Raw genomic sequence first — 13,451 nt, 5'->3', positions numbered from 1 at the left:
CTCATATAAGTTCACAGGATGCAAAGGTTTAAGTTTGATAGTTTCAATTGCGTTTGGGGTTTTCTTTAAAAGTCACGTTTTTTTTTCATGCAAAACAACAACACTTTGCATAAAATTTCCCAACAAGCGATACAGACAGTGGTGGAATTCAGTCGGTCTGCACCGGTTCTACGGAACCGTCTCACGACATTTTATGAGATCAACGAATCGGTTAGCATTACTGGTTACTGTCAATGAACTTTTTGTAACAGAACCGGCTGAAAAACATGACTTTTGTGATAGAACCGGCTTACAAAAATTTGCCTGTTAGCAAATTGTCCATACAGATAACAACAATTACCAAGTCATGAAACTCCCACTCAGTCACGCGTCGATCACATGCACCACTTTGCCTACGCATAAGCAACTAGTGGAGCGCAGTAATTATAAAAAGAACAACAGAATCTAAACAAACAGATATGACCTGTTGAATTGAGTCAAGATGTCAGAAACAGTTAATGTTTGCGGCATGAGTTTGCTATCTAGCTTACTGATTCTGCTCACTGCTCAAGAAATTAATTGTTCAATGCACGTAAAGTTGTTATCACTCATCAAATAGTTTTTATAAACACTCTGAAAGAATTTTAGCATGTAATAGCGTAACAGTAGTTATTTTACAAATCTTTTTATTAAAAACCTTAGTTCTATATATGTACTTTTTTTCTTTTTTTCACGGGGTTCGAACCCAGGACACCCCCGGGGACGAATCCTGATCAGGTTTTTATGTCTGTACAAGGGTCACACGCGCCGGACCAAAGTTATAACTGTTGTCTGTGCTGAATTTGATGCACCATGCTCCCACTCGCGTACATTTATGCGAAACAACACCACCAACATAAAATGAACGCTATTTGGTAATTTTTTGCGCTTTAAAAACTAACAATACCGTTTAAAAAACGGTTCTCTGTTTTGTAGCCTATTTAGAAACAAGCCTGAGATTTTTATCTGCTTTTAGGTGTGGTACCCTGCATCAACATTTTATATTTTTGGGGCTTGAACAAAACAAATGGCACATCTACATTACTATATCTACCATCTGTAAAAATTGTATTTAAATGTATCAAAGATTTTATGGCAAAAGGGACAAACTGAAGGGAGAAAATAAAAAAAAAATAAAAAAAAAATCGAATAAAATCAAAAATCATAATTAGTACTAGAACAGTGGTTCTTAACCGGTGGGAAATTTAATGTTTTCAGAGGGAAATTATCTAAGTCAGGTAACCAAACTCGGGCCCGAGGGTCGAACCCGGCTTTAAATTAATCGTTGAAAGTTACTTTAATAATATTTTTCCGCAAAAACATGTAAGATTAATTTCAGCAAGGCTTACAAGACACATATAAATCCAAAGGCCGTTTGTTACATCACAGACAAGACTAAAGTATCAATGACTTTGCTATTGTGCGCGAATAAAAGCCTTTCCTTTGTTGACTGTGATGCAATAAATGACTATAGAAAGTAGAGGAGACTCTTCAATATTCAAAAAACTTTAATCTCTCACAGAAGCACTATTTAAACTAAATAAGATTGTAGTATACCTTTGGAGTTCCAGACCAAATCGCTTCACGAAATTATTTCATTAAAAGAATTCTTTTACGTTAACGTAGGGCACAAAACATCAGTATAAAAATAAGAGAGTGGGAAATTCGAAGTTGGTGGTTGACTTTAGTGGGAAACCACACCAAAAAGGTTAAGAACCACTGTACTAGAATCCATTCTGCGGGTTTAGGCAATCTTCAAAATCTCGTATTACGTTATAAAATGTTCCATAGGTTTTATTAAATCAAAAATACCCGCTGGCCGTAGTTTAGTGACCCCTATTCTAACCAATTGCAAATTAATAATTAACGCAACAGTTGAAAAATATTATTTTCTGTACTTCAATGAGGGTCAAAAATTGTTCAACACTGTTTTTTTCACGGGGTTTGAATCCGGGACACTTCCGGGGACGAATACCGATCAGGTTTTTTTATGTCTGTATATGGGTCAGGGGCGCTAGACCATTCGGATTGTTCAGCACCTGTTGCATGTATGGTTGCTATACATTTTTAATATACACGTCGCGTTCTGTTTAACAGCATTTTGTTGAACTTTGATTTATTGTTTGTGGGTGTATTGATCCACATAATCTAATAGTTTTTGTCAGTGGTCTTCAACGTTTTTGATCCTGCCGCCCATTTTAGCAACCCAAAGTCACGTAACAAAGTATATATTTTGATTGTAGTGGTCACAATATGACCTTACACAAGTTTTAACAAAATATTGTGTTTTTTCACGTGGTCTCATTAAGGTCAGAAGCAAACGTACCTTTGTAAATTAAAAGTTCTGTTTATTGCGCATATTTGATTTTTATTGCTAAGGCCATTATTCTTTTTAGTGTTTATCAGAACGTTCGCAACAAAGGAGCTGCAGCCCACAGGTTAAAACACACTGGCATGGATCAATAACTCAACAAACAATAAATAAATTTTAACAAAACCCTCTGGACTCAACAGCAATGTGATATGCCCATGCAACATTTATTAAAACAGCCAGCCCATACTGACAGATGCCAGTAATATTTTTAACCTATTAAAACCATACTTTTTACTGACCTTCACATAGGGTAGGTAAACAAATAGCTGGCGCACAAATTGTTTCCAACAGTAAATCATATCAGATATAAGCTGGTGCGTTTGTGTTAGTGTAAATTAGAGGGTATAGGTTTGTAAACAGCAGTGGTTCATAGGTAAATGTACTGATTATTTTATGAATTAAGACCCATCAACTTATTATTTCGATTTTACCAAACGCCCAAGTATGGTAAAATGCATTTTGCAAAATGGTCAATATGAGAGCATATAATAGGCTTGTGACGAGCAAATAGTTTGAGTCAATAAAAAACGTCAAATTCGGTTCAAAATTTGTGATAAACATGTTGCTAAATTACTATGCTATTGTAAAATAATCTAGGAAAAAAGTACAGTGTTTTGACTTAACTAATTAATGTCGCTGATTGTAAACTAATAAAATCTGAAAATTGGCTTTTCGTGACTATTCCAAACAAATCTGGTCAACGCAGCAATGGAACTTAACTTCAGTCACATTGTAACAACAGACACAATCTACGTAGAATCCAATCTCACGGAAGCATTTGGATCCCGTCAGTACGAACAAGCCATGTTTCCTTCCCTCTTCATCGCATCTCTGTTCATCTTTGTTTGTTCCATTGTCTACCAGAATCGTACCGGAGGAAATTCACAAAGACTCAAACAGACAAACCGCTTGATTTCAATATCATCGGCGGCCATTCTTTTCGGTGAAATGTTGCTGTTTGTAGAAGTCTACTTTACCGGATTAAGTTGGGCTTGGTGTACGATTTACTTTACGTTGCGGGGTTGTGTTCACGTCGCGACAAACCTGTTGGTGTTTGGGACGCTTTGGTTGCGACAAGACGCTCTGCACAAAAATATTCATTTTCAGAAACAATGTGGCATTAACCTAATTACTGTCATCAGATACACAGCTATAATGTTGGTCTCAGTCGGCCAAATATTGCCAGTAGTAGTCTCCTTCACAAGAAAAGTCATCAGTACAAAGCGAGGATGTGAGTACGAAGGCTTACATGTACTTGATTTTGCGGCTGTATCTGCGTGTATGTTCACGCTGAGTCAGTTGTGCATCTTGGCTCTTTGCTTATCTCCTCTGGCAAAAAGAATAAAAAAAGACGAAGTGCAAAGATCTGTGATTCGTATCAGTGCCTGCGCAGCAACCGTTCTTTTTACAGATGCTGTGTTCATGGTGTTTGCATTTTTATACCGAAGTGTAGTAGGAAACTGGGCATCCTTCTCGTTTTACTATCTTGCATTTAGAATCAGTCAAGTCATCAATGTTTTGTGCCTGATTTTGTCTTTTCGTGATTATCGCAAACGACTTTTTCCTTTCAGTTCGTTTTCAAAAGTGGAGCCGACAATGGAAAGAAATTCAACAGTGTCCCTTGAGAATGGTTTAGCTTTGCCTGTTGCTTTAAAAAGGAGTACGTCTATTAACCAAAAAAAACTGTAAAATAGTTTGAGAACACTGATTATAATCACACTTTTTAAAGATCCGTTTTTGTTTTTGTTTTTTTGTTTTTTTTTCGTTTTGATTATACCTATAAGGTCTCATCAGTGCAGCCGGTGACGAGAGATCGGCCGTATTGGCTAGTGTAGCCATCCAACGGCACTCCAGTTTGTGGTGAGCAACAGGGTACAACCCCATGCATCACCTAGTCTGTGCGATGCCACAACTGAGCATACAGCACAAATGAAACTGGTTCACAGTGGCCAAGCAACTGCTTGGGAACCACAGAGAAGTCGGCTGCTGCACTGATGAGACCTTATTGGTCGAAACAGTGTGCACTGTCTGCAGCTTATCATTTATTGGCTCTATGCTTTTACATTGATGTGATTTGATATGTTGTTTATTGATTATGTGCATATGGGGCTATTTGTTTTTGTTTTTTTATTAACTAAAAACCATCCCTGTTTAAGAAGCTTCGTATATGCACTGTTGTGCAAAAACTTTACCGCATTTGTTTGACATTGGCAAATATATTGACAAGGTAATTTACAGGTTAATCGATCGCACAAATTGTTCAACACGTACTGTAGCAAATGAGATTAGCCCCTAATATAATCCAACATTAACTTGTTTGCTTCTGGTGTTTGCAGTGTCAGTAGCTTACGTATGTTAGCCCGCAATCCCAACAAAACTAACCAAACAAAACGACATCAGTTTGCACTAACTGTCGTAAAGTTTACTATGTTGAAAGGTCTACCTTCTGTGGTTTGTGATATTTGAGAAAACAAGAGCTGTTTTTACCATACCAGCATGTGAAAATCGATCATCTTGTAGCAACTTAAGTTAGATTAGAGATGGTAGTGTTTATTGTTTATCAGAGTTTGTTATCTAAGATTTTCTGAGACTAATATATGAGATTTGATGTGAGATTTTAATGTAAAAGTTAAGTAAAGATGAGTTTTTAACGTTGTAAAAGAAAACATAGCGGCACAATTGCACTACAACAATCACTAAACCGAAAATAGATGCACAACGTTGAAACAGTATAGAGTGCAAAAAATGCGGAGGGGTCTGGACAATTGATGGTTGAGCTCTAAACGCGCTGCAGCTACATCGTTCAAATGCAAAGTGCTGCTGGGAGAAAGCACCGCGTAGTGTTAGGGTGAGGTTTTGGTTTGCACTGTGATACGGAAGGCTCAAATTGAAAAGAATTAAGTAAGTAAATACTGTGGTTTACCTTAAAGAAATAAGGTAGCCTATCTAATTTTTAAGCCTTAAAAGTTTTAATTGATTTAGAAAATTACTAGAAAAGTTTGTGTTTTACCACTAGTTTTTTAGATATTTTTTTCTGTAGTAGGTGCAAGCAAACTCCTGTTTTAACACCTATAAGAGCGGTTACAGTTGATCATTGACGGTTTGAACTCCCACTACGCTTGTTGTTCCTCTAGATTTGTTTAGTCTGTTTGATCTAACATTCCTCAAGAGGGTTGATTGGTTTAATGAATACTTACTTAAACAAACTATTGTCTGTACTCTTGCACTATACGTCTAAGGTTACCATTTTGGGATGACACTAAAAATCCGTTTTATAATCGCACTGCTGGCATGTCGAATGACAAGCATTAAGGTAAGCATATTTAATACATACTATTAGAAACTTACAATTTGCAATATATATAGTCCGCTTTAATGATAGTCCATTGCTAAATAGGGTTATGCAACTTACTGACGTGGAATAGTCAGGGTGAAACATAATCAAATTTGACCTCAAATTGTCAAACAAAAGCTTACAAAATAGCTGTTAAAAAGTAAGAACGTTATGATGTTTAAAAACGGGGTAACAAACTTGCACAACCCATTGTCGTTTAAGAAATTTGTGGTTACGTTCCAAGGAAACAATCACAACATCAGTAATTGCGAAAAAAATTATGACACTTGCACGTTTTTATCTAACGTTTGTACGCGACGCTTGTTTCGCACCTTTTTATCAATCTTTTATGTGACTCAGGTGTTTATAAATGGATGTAACTGATGAGACCTCATGTAACTAATGATAGCATTAGTATTTGTTTGATTAATAGTCTCATTAGGCCGTTATTTGCCTGATTAACGTCTTTCTAATATTTAGATATCCCAAAGCAAATGCCTTGGAAATTTTTCTGTAAGCTTAGATAAGTTTGGACGCATAATCAATAGTTTAAAATCATGATATTAGTAAAGATGGCACTGGCAATCGATATAAATCACTTTTGAATAAAAATAAAAACTAGAAAAAAACAGTCCCCGAGTAAGGCTTGACTTACAAACGAAAAAAGAAGCCTTTTTAACCCGTTTCTAATCGAAACGCACAAAAGTGCAGCATGTCCATGTGAATTATATCATAACTTGTTCTCACTACTATTTTGTCATCGACACTGCTTCTAGCGAAAATTCTTTGAAGGCCATGTTTAAAATTTTCATAAGTTTAATATTGCTTGTGGCCAAGATTGTTTACTACAGTTGGGCAATTTTTCTGTTCATTTTTGGCACCATAAACTCTGCAATGTATTGCGAATATGGGCGTAAGAAAGTAGCCTACGTGTTTTTAGCAAGCTATATTGTTTCTTGCCTTTATCAGTTAATGAGATCTCGTGGGAAACTATACTTGCTTATAACCGATAAGCTGATTTATTAGGCAAATCGATTTGGAAACAGACTTAGTATCGATACTCGGTTTTGCCGGAATTTTAGAATTGTTGGTATACTTGGTTGCTTTTACCAACGCAAATAAACAGTGCGTTGTCCAGGCATATCTTAATTCATAAATCTTAAAAAATAAAGCCACCTAAAAAGCTATTTTGTCACACGTATTATTGAAAATGTCACACGTATTAAAACCCACCAAGTCAACATGGATTGTGACAGTTTGCGAATCGATGTGGTAATTATAAGCTACAGCCTGTGTGTTGTCTCTTTAAATAAAGTTCCACAGCAAACATGGGCTTGTTGAACTTGTTATAAATAACACACCTTTCAGAAACCGACGTTGCCCTTTGCGTAGTGTTTGTTTAAGTCCACGTAAGCCTACGTCCTTAAAAAAATGTAATAAAATTTATTTCTAAAAATTATCGAAGATTTGCAATAATTTAACAACTAAATTGCAATTTTGTACATCTCACAGTTAAAATGCCGTTCTTACCAGAAAAATCTGTTGATTTAAATATTAGGAATCTAAATTTGTTTTGCAAAATGGTTTCAAAAACGTTTCGCCTTAAAATTTGTTTTCTGTTGATACAGGGTGAAATTTGCCAGGACATCACATGCCAAGGTAGGAAACAGTATTTTTGTTTGCGGAAACACTGACTGACCAAAATTTTTTTCAAAACAGAAAACGACTATTTGAATGCCTACTGCTGCATAAAGGGATGTTGCTATAATGTTGCGTGGTGGAAAAACTGGTGTAAGTGTTCAATTATAGTGTTCTGTTTAAAAATATAGCGAATTTTAAGATACGGCACGACGCCCGTTTGGTAAAAACGGAACCTACGTTATTGGCCGACACCAGACTAAAGACAGTGTCGGAAACACACCGGCTTTTGAAGAAAGCATTTGCAATAGCTATATCAGCCGACCGCAGGCTAGATTGTTTAGCATGTGCCTTGCCATATGTAAATGCTTGGGCAACCGGCTTGATTCGGTAAACGCCTCTAATAGGCCTGGGCTGGTGTACTAGGACCTTGCAGCGACAACTAAGTCAGTAATATTGGAAGAAGTTGGTCTTTCAAAGTTGTCGAGTTAATAAAGCATGTGAATATGTAGGCCTATTAAAGGCTCTTCTAAGCATTTACAGCTCCTAGCTACAATGCGTGTTTGGAAAAGCATTTATCGAAATTCGGTTGGTGGTTTAGCGCGTCTGTTTAGATTGTAAATAATAATCTTACTGTGTTTCAGATTTCTGGGTGTTCGGCGGGGTTCTTGTGGTTTCCCTTGCCCTGATTTGTTTACGAATATGTGTGAAGATAAACAGACAAGCGGCCAGGCCACCAGACACATCGGAAGAAGTAAAGTAACTTTGGCAGCAACTTAATTTAAATATAAAACCAAAAAAGCTTTGTAACACACCCTACTGTGGAAAAATGAAAATCCATTCATAACCATTTCTGATTTCTAGGATGGTGCTTCACCGGACGGGAAGTCCCCATCCAGTTGCGAAGAGACAGAAAAACAGCTGCCGGAAAAATATCGCAGAATTTTGATAGAATACGAGTTTATCCAGCCTCGCAACGCAACCGTCGAAACGCGGACCAACACCAAACCAGCAGCGCATGAATACCGGTCAAGCGCACAAGGACGACACAAATAGAATACGCAATGGTTGATATACCAAAGGTCACATGAGAATACGCATTCAAGTAAAGATTTTTGGGGTGTTCGTTTTTTTCGATACTGCGTGGTTTTGATATTACACAGTCAGCGCTATAAATAAAGCACAAGTTTCAACATCTGTTGTTTCATCGCTAAAAAAAGGTTAAAACTTTAAATCAAGAGTTTCAACCTTGAATACTTCATAGCATTGTGACGTAAAACGACCTCTACGTCATAGGTAGAAATGACGTCAGGCAATAGTAGATCGAATGTCAACAGAGCGGCCAATGGTTATAAACATAAAAATAGCTCGTTTCTCAACAACTTACCGATTTTAAAAAGCTGACTGAAACAATTGGCAGAATGATTTTTTAATGAATTGGACGCTCGCATGTCATTTAAATTCACTTGACAAATCGGATCGTATTGATTTCCAGAATATTTGCCAAAGCTGACAATTTAAAATCATTTTTCAACTTTTCAAAGCACTGTTTTCTGACGGTAACAATCTAAAAACAAAAAAAACAACCTTTTAAAAATGTATTATTCCAATTGCTGCCATGATTAAATCAAACCCAATAGCAAGAATAAAAAATTCTTTAAATGCATTGCCATTTATCCTTCACAATTGCAAAGTGCAGAATCGATGACTCATCAAAATTACAGTGGTTGATGACGTAATCACCGCACACGTGACTCTTTGGCCCACATATCCGGGTCATCCCCTAATTTTTCCTTCAAACCATCGGTGGCGCCAGAGAGGTGATTCAACGTCTCCTGTATAAAAACAAACGTTTTGAAACAAAGCCTTTGTATAATTTTCCTTCTTTATCCCACAAAATCCACTAAAATAGCGGTTCTCAAACTGGGCCCCGCGGTCCTTTAGGGCAGTGTACTTCAACCTTTGGTTTGGTGAACCCTTAAAAGTTGTTGTGACGAACTCATGCACCCTGTTTACTTAAAAGGTAAACTGGGGTAAACAGCAAATGAAAAAATCATTATGCATATCATTATGTCAATTAACTCCAGCAAATGTTCGCAAATTTTGCGTGAAACATCGGCGAAAAGTCAACACTCGATATCTTAACATAACCCGAATGTAACACAAACACTATATAACTTGACACTGGGATAAAACACTGAAAAAAGTTTACCTGGGTTATACATCAATTGAAACCTACATCATTTTTTTAATATCCTGAAAGTCAAATATTAATGGTTCATTAAAAGTTTGTGATGCACCCTTGCATACCTTTTCATACTGGTGCACCCCATGCATATTTTGATGCACCCCAGGCTGCACCGTGTACACTGCATATAGCTAATTCCTGCAATCAACTTTCGTTTTTCTGAAATACACATTCAGGCCTAATGACCGCGAGCCCTCGAAATAATGGCAAAGGGACCGTTTTGAAAAAAAATATGAATAAGTTTGAGAACAACTGCTCTAAAACGACAACACAAAAATTTCAGCACTCACCCTGTCCAACTGTAATAATTTACAGTTCTCAACCATTTGTTCCGGTCCACTGGCTCCGACGATTACCGAAGAAACCCGAGGTTGTCCGAGGAGCCAAGCAATGGCGGCGCTGCCCATATTTGGAATTTTGGCTTTTTCACAAATATCGCGGATGTCGGAAATTGTTTGAAAAGTTTCGACTTCTGCTCCTGCCCGTCCGTGTCGAGAAAGCGGTGTACTAAGCACAAGTAAAAATGTTATGTGGGGTTTAAGTTTTAGGTAGAGGCTTTCTGGGAGAATTCTAAAAATCAAAATACTTAAGATGTGAAGCTTAGTATTACAAAACTTTATACATCGACAAAAATACAAATATTTACATTTACAGATAACATGCTTGGGTACTAAGCACTCATTAATGTTGCTTTAGTGTAGTAATAGGCAAAATAAGCGTGGCTGCCTTTTTTATTGGCACAATTGTTTACAGTTGCAATGTAGATTTGTATAAATGTGGGCTTAACGTTGGTGAACTTGTTACGGAAAACTGGTCTAAACTTTAATACCTGTCCGCTTTGAAATGTCGGGTCCTCCTCCGGCCTTCGGGGACACTTTCGGGGTTCGGGTATTTCCCTGTTAGCAAACCCTGCTGAAGGGGCGAGTACGCAATGACGTCAATGTTGTAACGGTCACATGACTTGATGATGTCATACTCGATAGAGCGCCAAAGCAAGTTGTACGGCAACTGATGACGCAATAAAGTGTTCATAAACATTTTTAAATTAGGTAAGAAATATATACTTTTAAACAACAAGGAAAAAATTTACATAGCGTTGGTTTTTGCTACATAACTATTACACAAACACACTATAGTTGTATTTTTCTTCTTTATTATGTGCTTTTAGTGTCATTTGCTCTGGCATCCTGAACAGGACGTCGAAACGCGGGTACAAAAATACAGTTCCAAGAAGGGCTAAAGAAAGTTGATAATATGCTGGCAGCAATACCATATACACTATAGCCCATTTTGAATTATCTACATTATTGTACACTTGGTCACACGTTTTTTAACGTCTTTTTTGCAAGCGGAAGCTCTCGGATCACGAGCTTAAGTCACCTGGTTTGTAACGGGGACTCCCCCCGCCTCATTGAAATCTTTCACAGACAAAGGTCCGAAGTTTGAAACTCCGTAGTAGCGAATCCTTCCTAACGCTTGCTGTCGTTTCAATTCCTTCACGGTCTCTGCTGGATCCTTCATTATAACGGACTGATGCACCTAGACACATTAGAATACAAATTAAAATCTTAAGATTTCGAAGTGGTATAAAACTCTTTGCTGATCTTGCAAGATAATATTATAATATAACAGATTACGTGTTCATACGTTAAATTTACTGAGAAGTGTTTCATTTAGCCTTAGCGAATACCACTGGTTGACTTTCATGAAATAAGAACCAGTGATGCGATAGGCACTAGCGAAAATAGTGTGTGACCTTGAATTTAAGCCCCCTTTTGCGCTCGCACCTTCACTTTCGTGAAATTTCTTGGTAACTCTTGTCAATAATAACTGACATATCAAATTTCAGTAATGGGGAAGAAATTTTGAAAAAACTAAAATTGAAAGCCTTTTTACGTATTCAAAGAGTCTTGTATCCTCACTATTGGTCCCTTAAACCAGTGCTTCCCAACCGGTGGGCCGCGGCCCACTGGTGGTCCGCGACGAACTTTCTGGTGGGCCGCGAAGCTTTTCAAACTATTACCATACCAATATAGAAGTTAAAAAAGTTGCACATTATGTGCGAAAGTACTTCCAATTTTAACATTTTTCTCAATAATATAATACTACTCACATGAAAGCCGGGTAATATTCCACCTTAAACAAAGCTTTATTACACAAACAAACTGCAATTGTCGCGTCACAACAGTACTTGTACTAGTTGTAAAATCTTGATGCTAGAACTGTCTTTGTTAGCTTTATTTGGTCTTTAACTAGCTACAAAATTGATGAAGCAAGGAAAGTAAAGAAAAAAAACTCAGAAAGTAGTAGTGATCTCATCATATGGCATTAACAGAACATTAACAGAACTATTGCTTGTGTGGTTATTATTTTTCTGTCTCAATTTTAGTTATTTTTCCATTGTGGTTTTGTCGCAATATTAAACGGTGGTCCGCCCCCCAAAATTTTTTTTGGAAGTGGGCCGCGAGCTGGAAAAGGTTGGGAAGCACTGCCATAAACCCATATATGGGTGCAAGCATCAAACAAAACTATTTAAAACCTTCACCTGATACAAATCCACATAGTCGGTTTTTAGAGCTTGTAAACTCTCAGTAAGAGACTGGTCAATGTCTTCTGCTCTGTACAGCTTGTCTCCAGTCTACAGAACAAACACGAAAAGCTTAAAAAACTTACATACAGATAAAGTGCAAAATACACAGTACATTTTTTCGGCCTCCAAATTTCGTTGCCACAATGGCGTCACGTCTACGACCCTCTAGCGCCCTCCCAAGGACAGATTCAGAGCCGTGGTCGCTGTACGCTTCAGCTGTGTCAAAAAAATTCACACCCATTTCAAGAGATTTGTCCACAATCGCACATGAAACCTATAAACAAACAATAATAACCTTTAACGCAAGAAATTTCGGACGCCGCAAAGTTTATATTGTCCGATCTTTGCCTATGGAAAAATAAACAAAAAAAACTGGCTCATAAAAAAGCGACATAAACAAATCCTGCAGTCAAATATAAACCTGCAACAGTACTAATAAAATATAATCACATCGCCAAAAACACAATTCTAAGAAATTCACCACAATCTATGGGAAACACGTTTACGGCAAGCGGTTGAACTAAAAAAGTCAAAAAGTACCTTGACATCTTGTGCGTGCCACGTATTGTCCGCTTTGCCATCATTGAATTGCCAACAGCCTAAACAAACCCTTGAAACTTCTAAATCACTGTTGGACAATTTGACTCGTTCCATGACTATAAGATTGCACTTTACAACGTTACAAAACAGCGTGCCAACAATAAGGTTGTTTAAACACGTTACGTATAATCAATCATTAATTATACCGCTAAAGAAACCAGAACCTCGTTTACCCTTAGAAACTAGAACCTAGGTCAGTACAGTACCAATACTACAGCAATACTTGAGCATTTGAGGAAGTTGGTACTACAAACTTGTAATACAGGAAACAGCTACCCGCATTCTCCATGCTTTCCAGTGTTCAAAAGAAAAGGTTACGCTGGCTATGTGACTGGCTGTAAGAATCTTAAGCAAACAAACCACATTCATTGACCTGTACACAACATTCAACCTGCTAGTATTAGCTATAGCCTTTCAATTTAATCATGAATGAAAAACGCTTTACAAACGCCAAAGCACCAACGTAATTAGATAAAATTTTGACATAATAACTTCAGTCATTGCTGGTTTTCCTGAAGCCCAGCCCGCCGCGCATTCATGCGTGACCTATTGCACAGTTCAGTGACTTCATAGAAATTCATCATTGCGTGGCGTAAAATTCGTGAATATTTGTAAATATCAAGTTGGCAAAAGCGTTCACAGTTTAAAC

General features: G+C 37.3%; 2 protein-coding genes across 2 annotated transcripts; one reads left to right on the top strand and one right to left on the bottom strand.

Moving 5' to 3' along the window:
• The first annotated feature begins 5,520 nt into the window (after nucleotides 1-5,520).
• LOC145234593 (uncharacterized) lies at nucleotides 5,521-8,557 on the top strand. Its single transcript, XM_080099301.1, has 5 exons — nucleotides 5,521-5,705; nucleotides 7,355-7,385; nucleotides 7,446-7,517; nucleotides 8,009-8,118; nucleotides 8,229-8,557. Exons 1-5 carry the CDS (start codon nucleotides 5,646-5,648, stop codon nucleotides 8,418-8,420), a joined length of 465 nt encoding a protein of 154 aa, XP_079955427.1. The 5' UTR covers nucleotides 5,521-5,645; the 3' UTR covers nucleotides 8,421-8,557.
• A 390-nt stretch (nucleotides 8,558-8,947) lies between these two features.
• On the bottom strand, nucleotides 8,948-12,965 carry LOC145234591 (putative oxidoreductase YqkF). The gene is made up of 7 exons (XM_080099300.1): nucleotides 12,743-12,965; nucleotides 12,315-12,476; nucleotides 12,158-12,250; nucleotides 10,993-11,151; nucleotides 10,442-10,620; nucleotides 9,903-10,119; nucleotides 8,948-9,199 (listed from the first exon to the last, which is right to left on the bottom strand). Exons 1-7 carry the CDS (start codon nucleotides 12,854-12,856, stop codon nucleotides 9,104-9,106), a joined length of 1,020 nt encoding a protein of 339 aa, XP_079955426.1. The 5' UTR covers nucleotides 12,857-12,965; the 3' UTR covers nucleotides 8,948-9,103.
• Nucleotides 12,966-13,451: the final 486 nt, after the last annotated feature.

This window comes from Phallusia mammillata, chromosome 6 (genome assembly GCF_965637545.1).
Source record: "Phallusia mammillata chromosome 6, kaPhaMamm4.hap1.1, whole genome shotgun sequence".
Classification (NCBI taxonomy): Eukaryota; Metazoa; Chordata; class Ascidiacea; order Phlebobranchia; family Ascidiidae; genus Phallusia; species Phallusia mammillata.
Note: the sequence above shows the minus strand (reverse complement) of the source record. Positions and strands in the feature narration are given on the sequence as shown.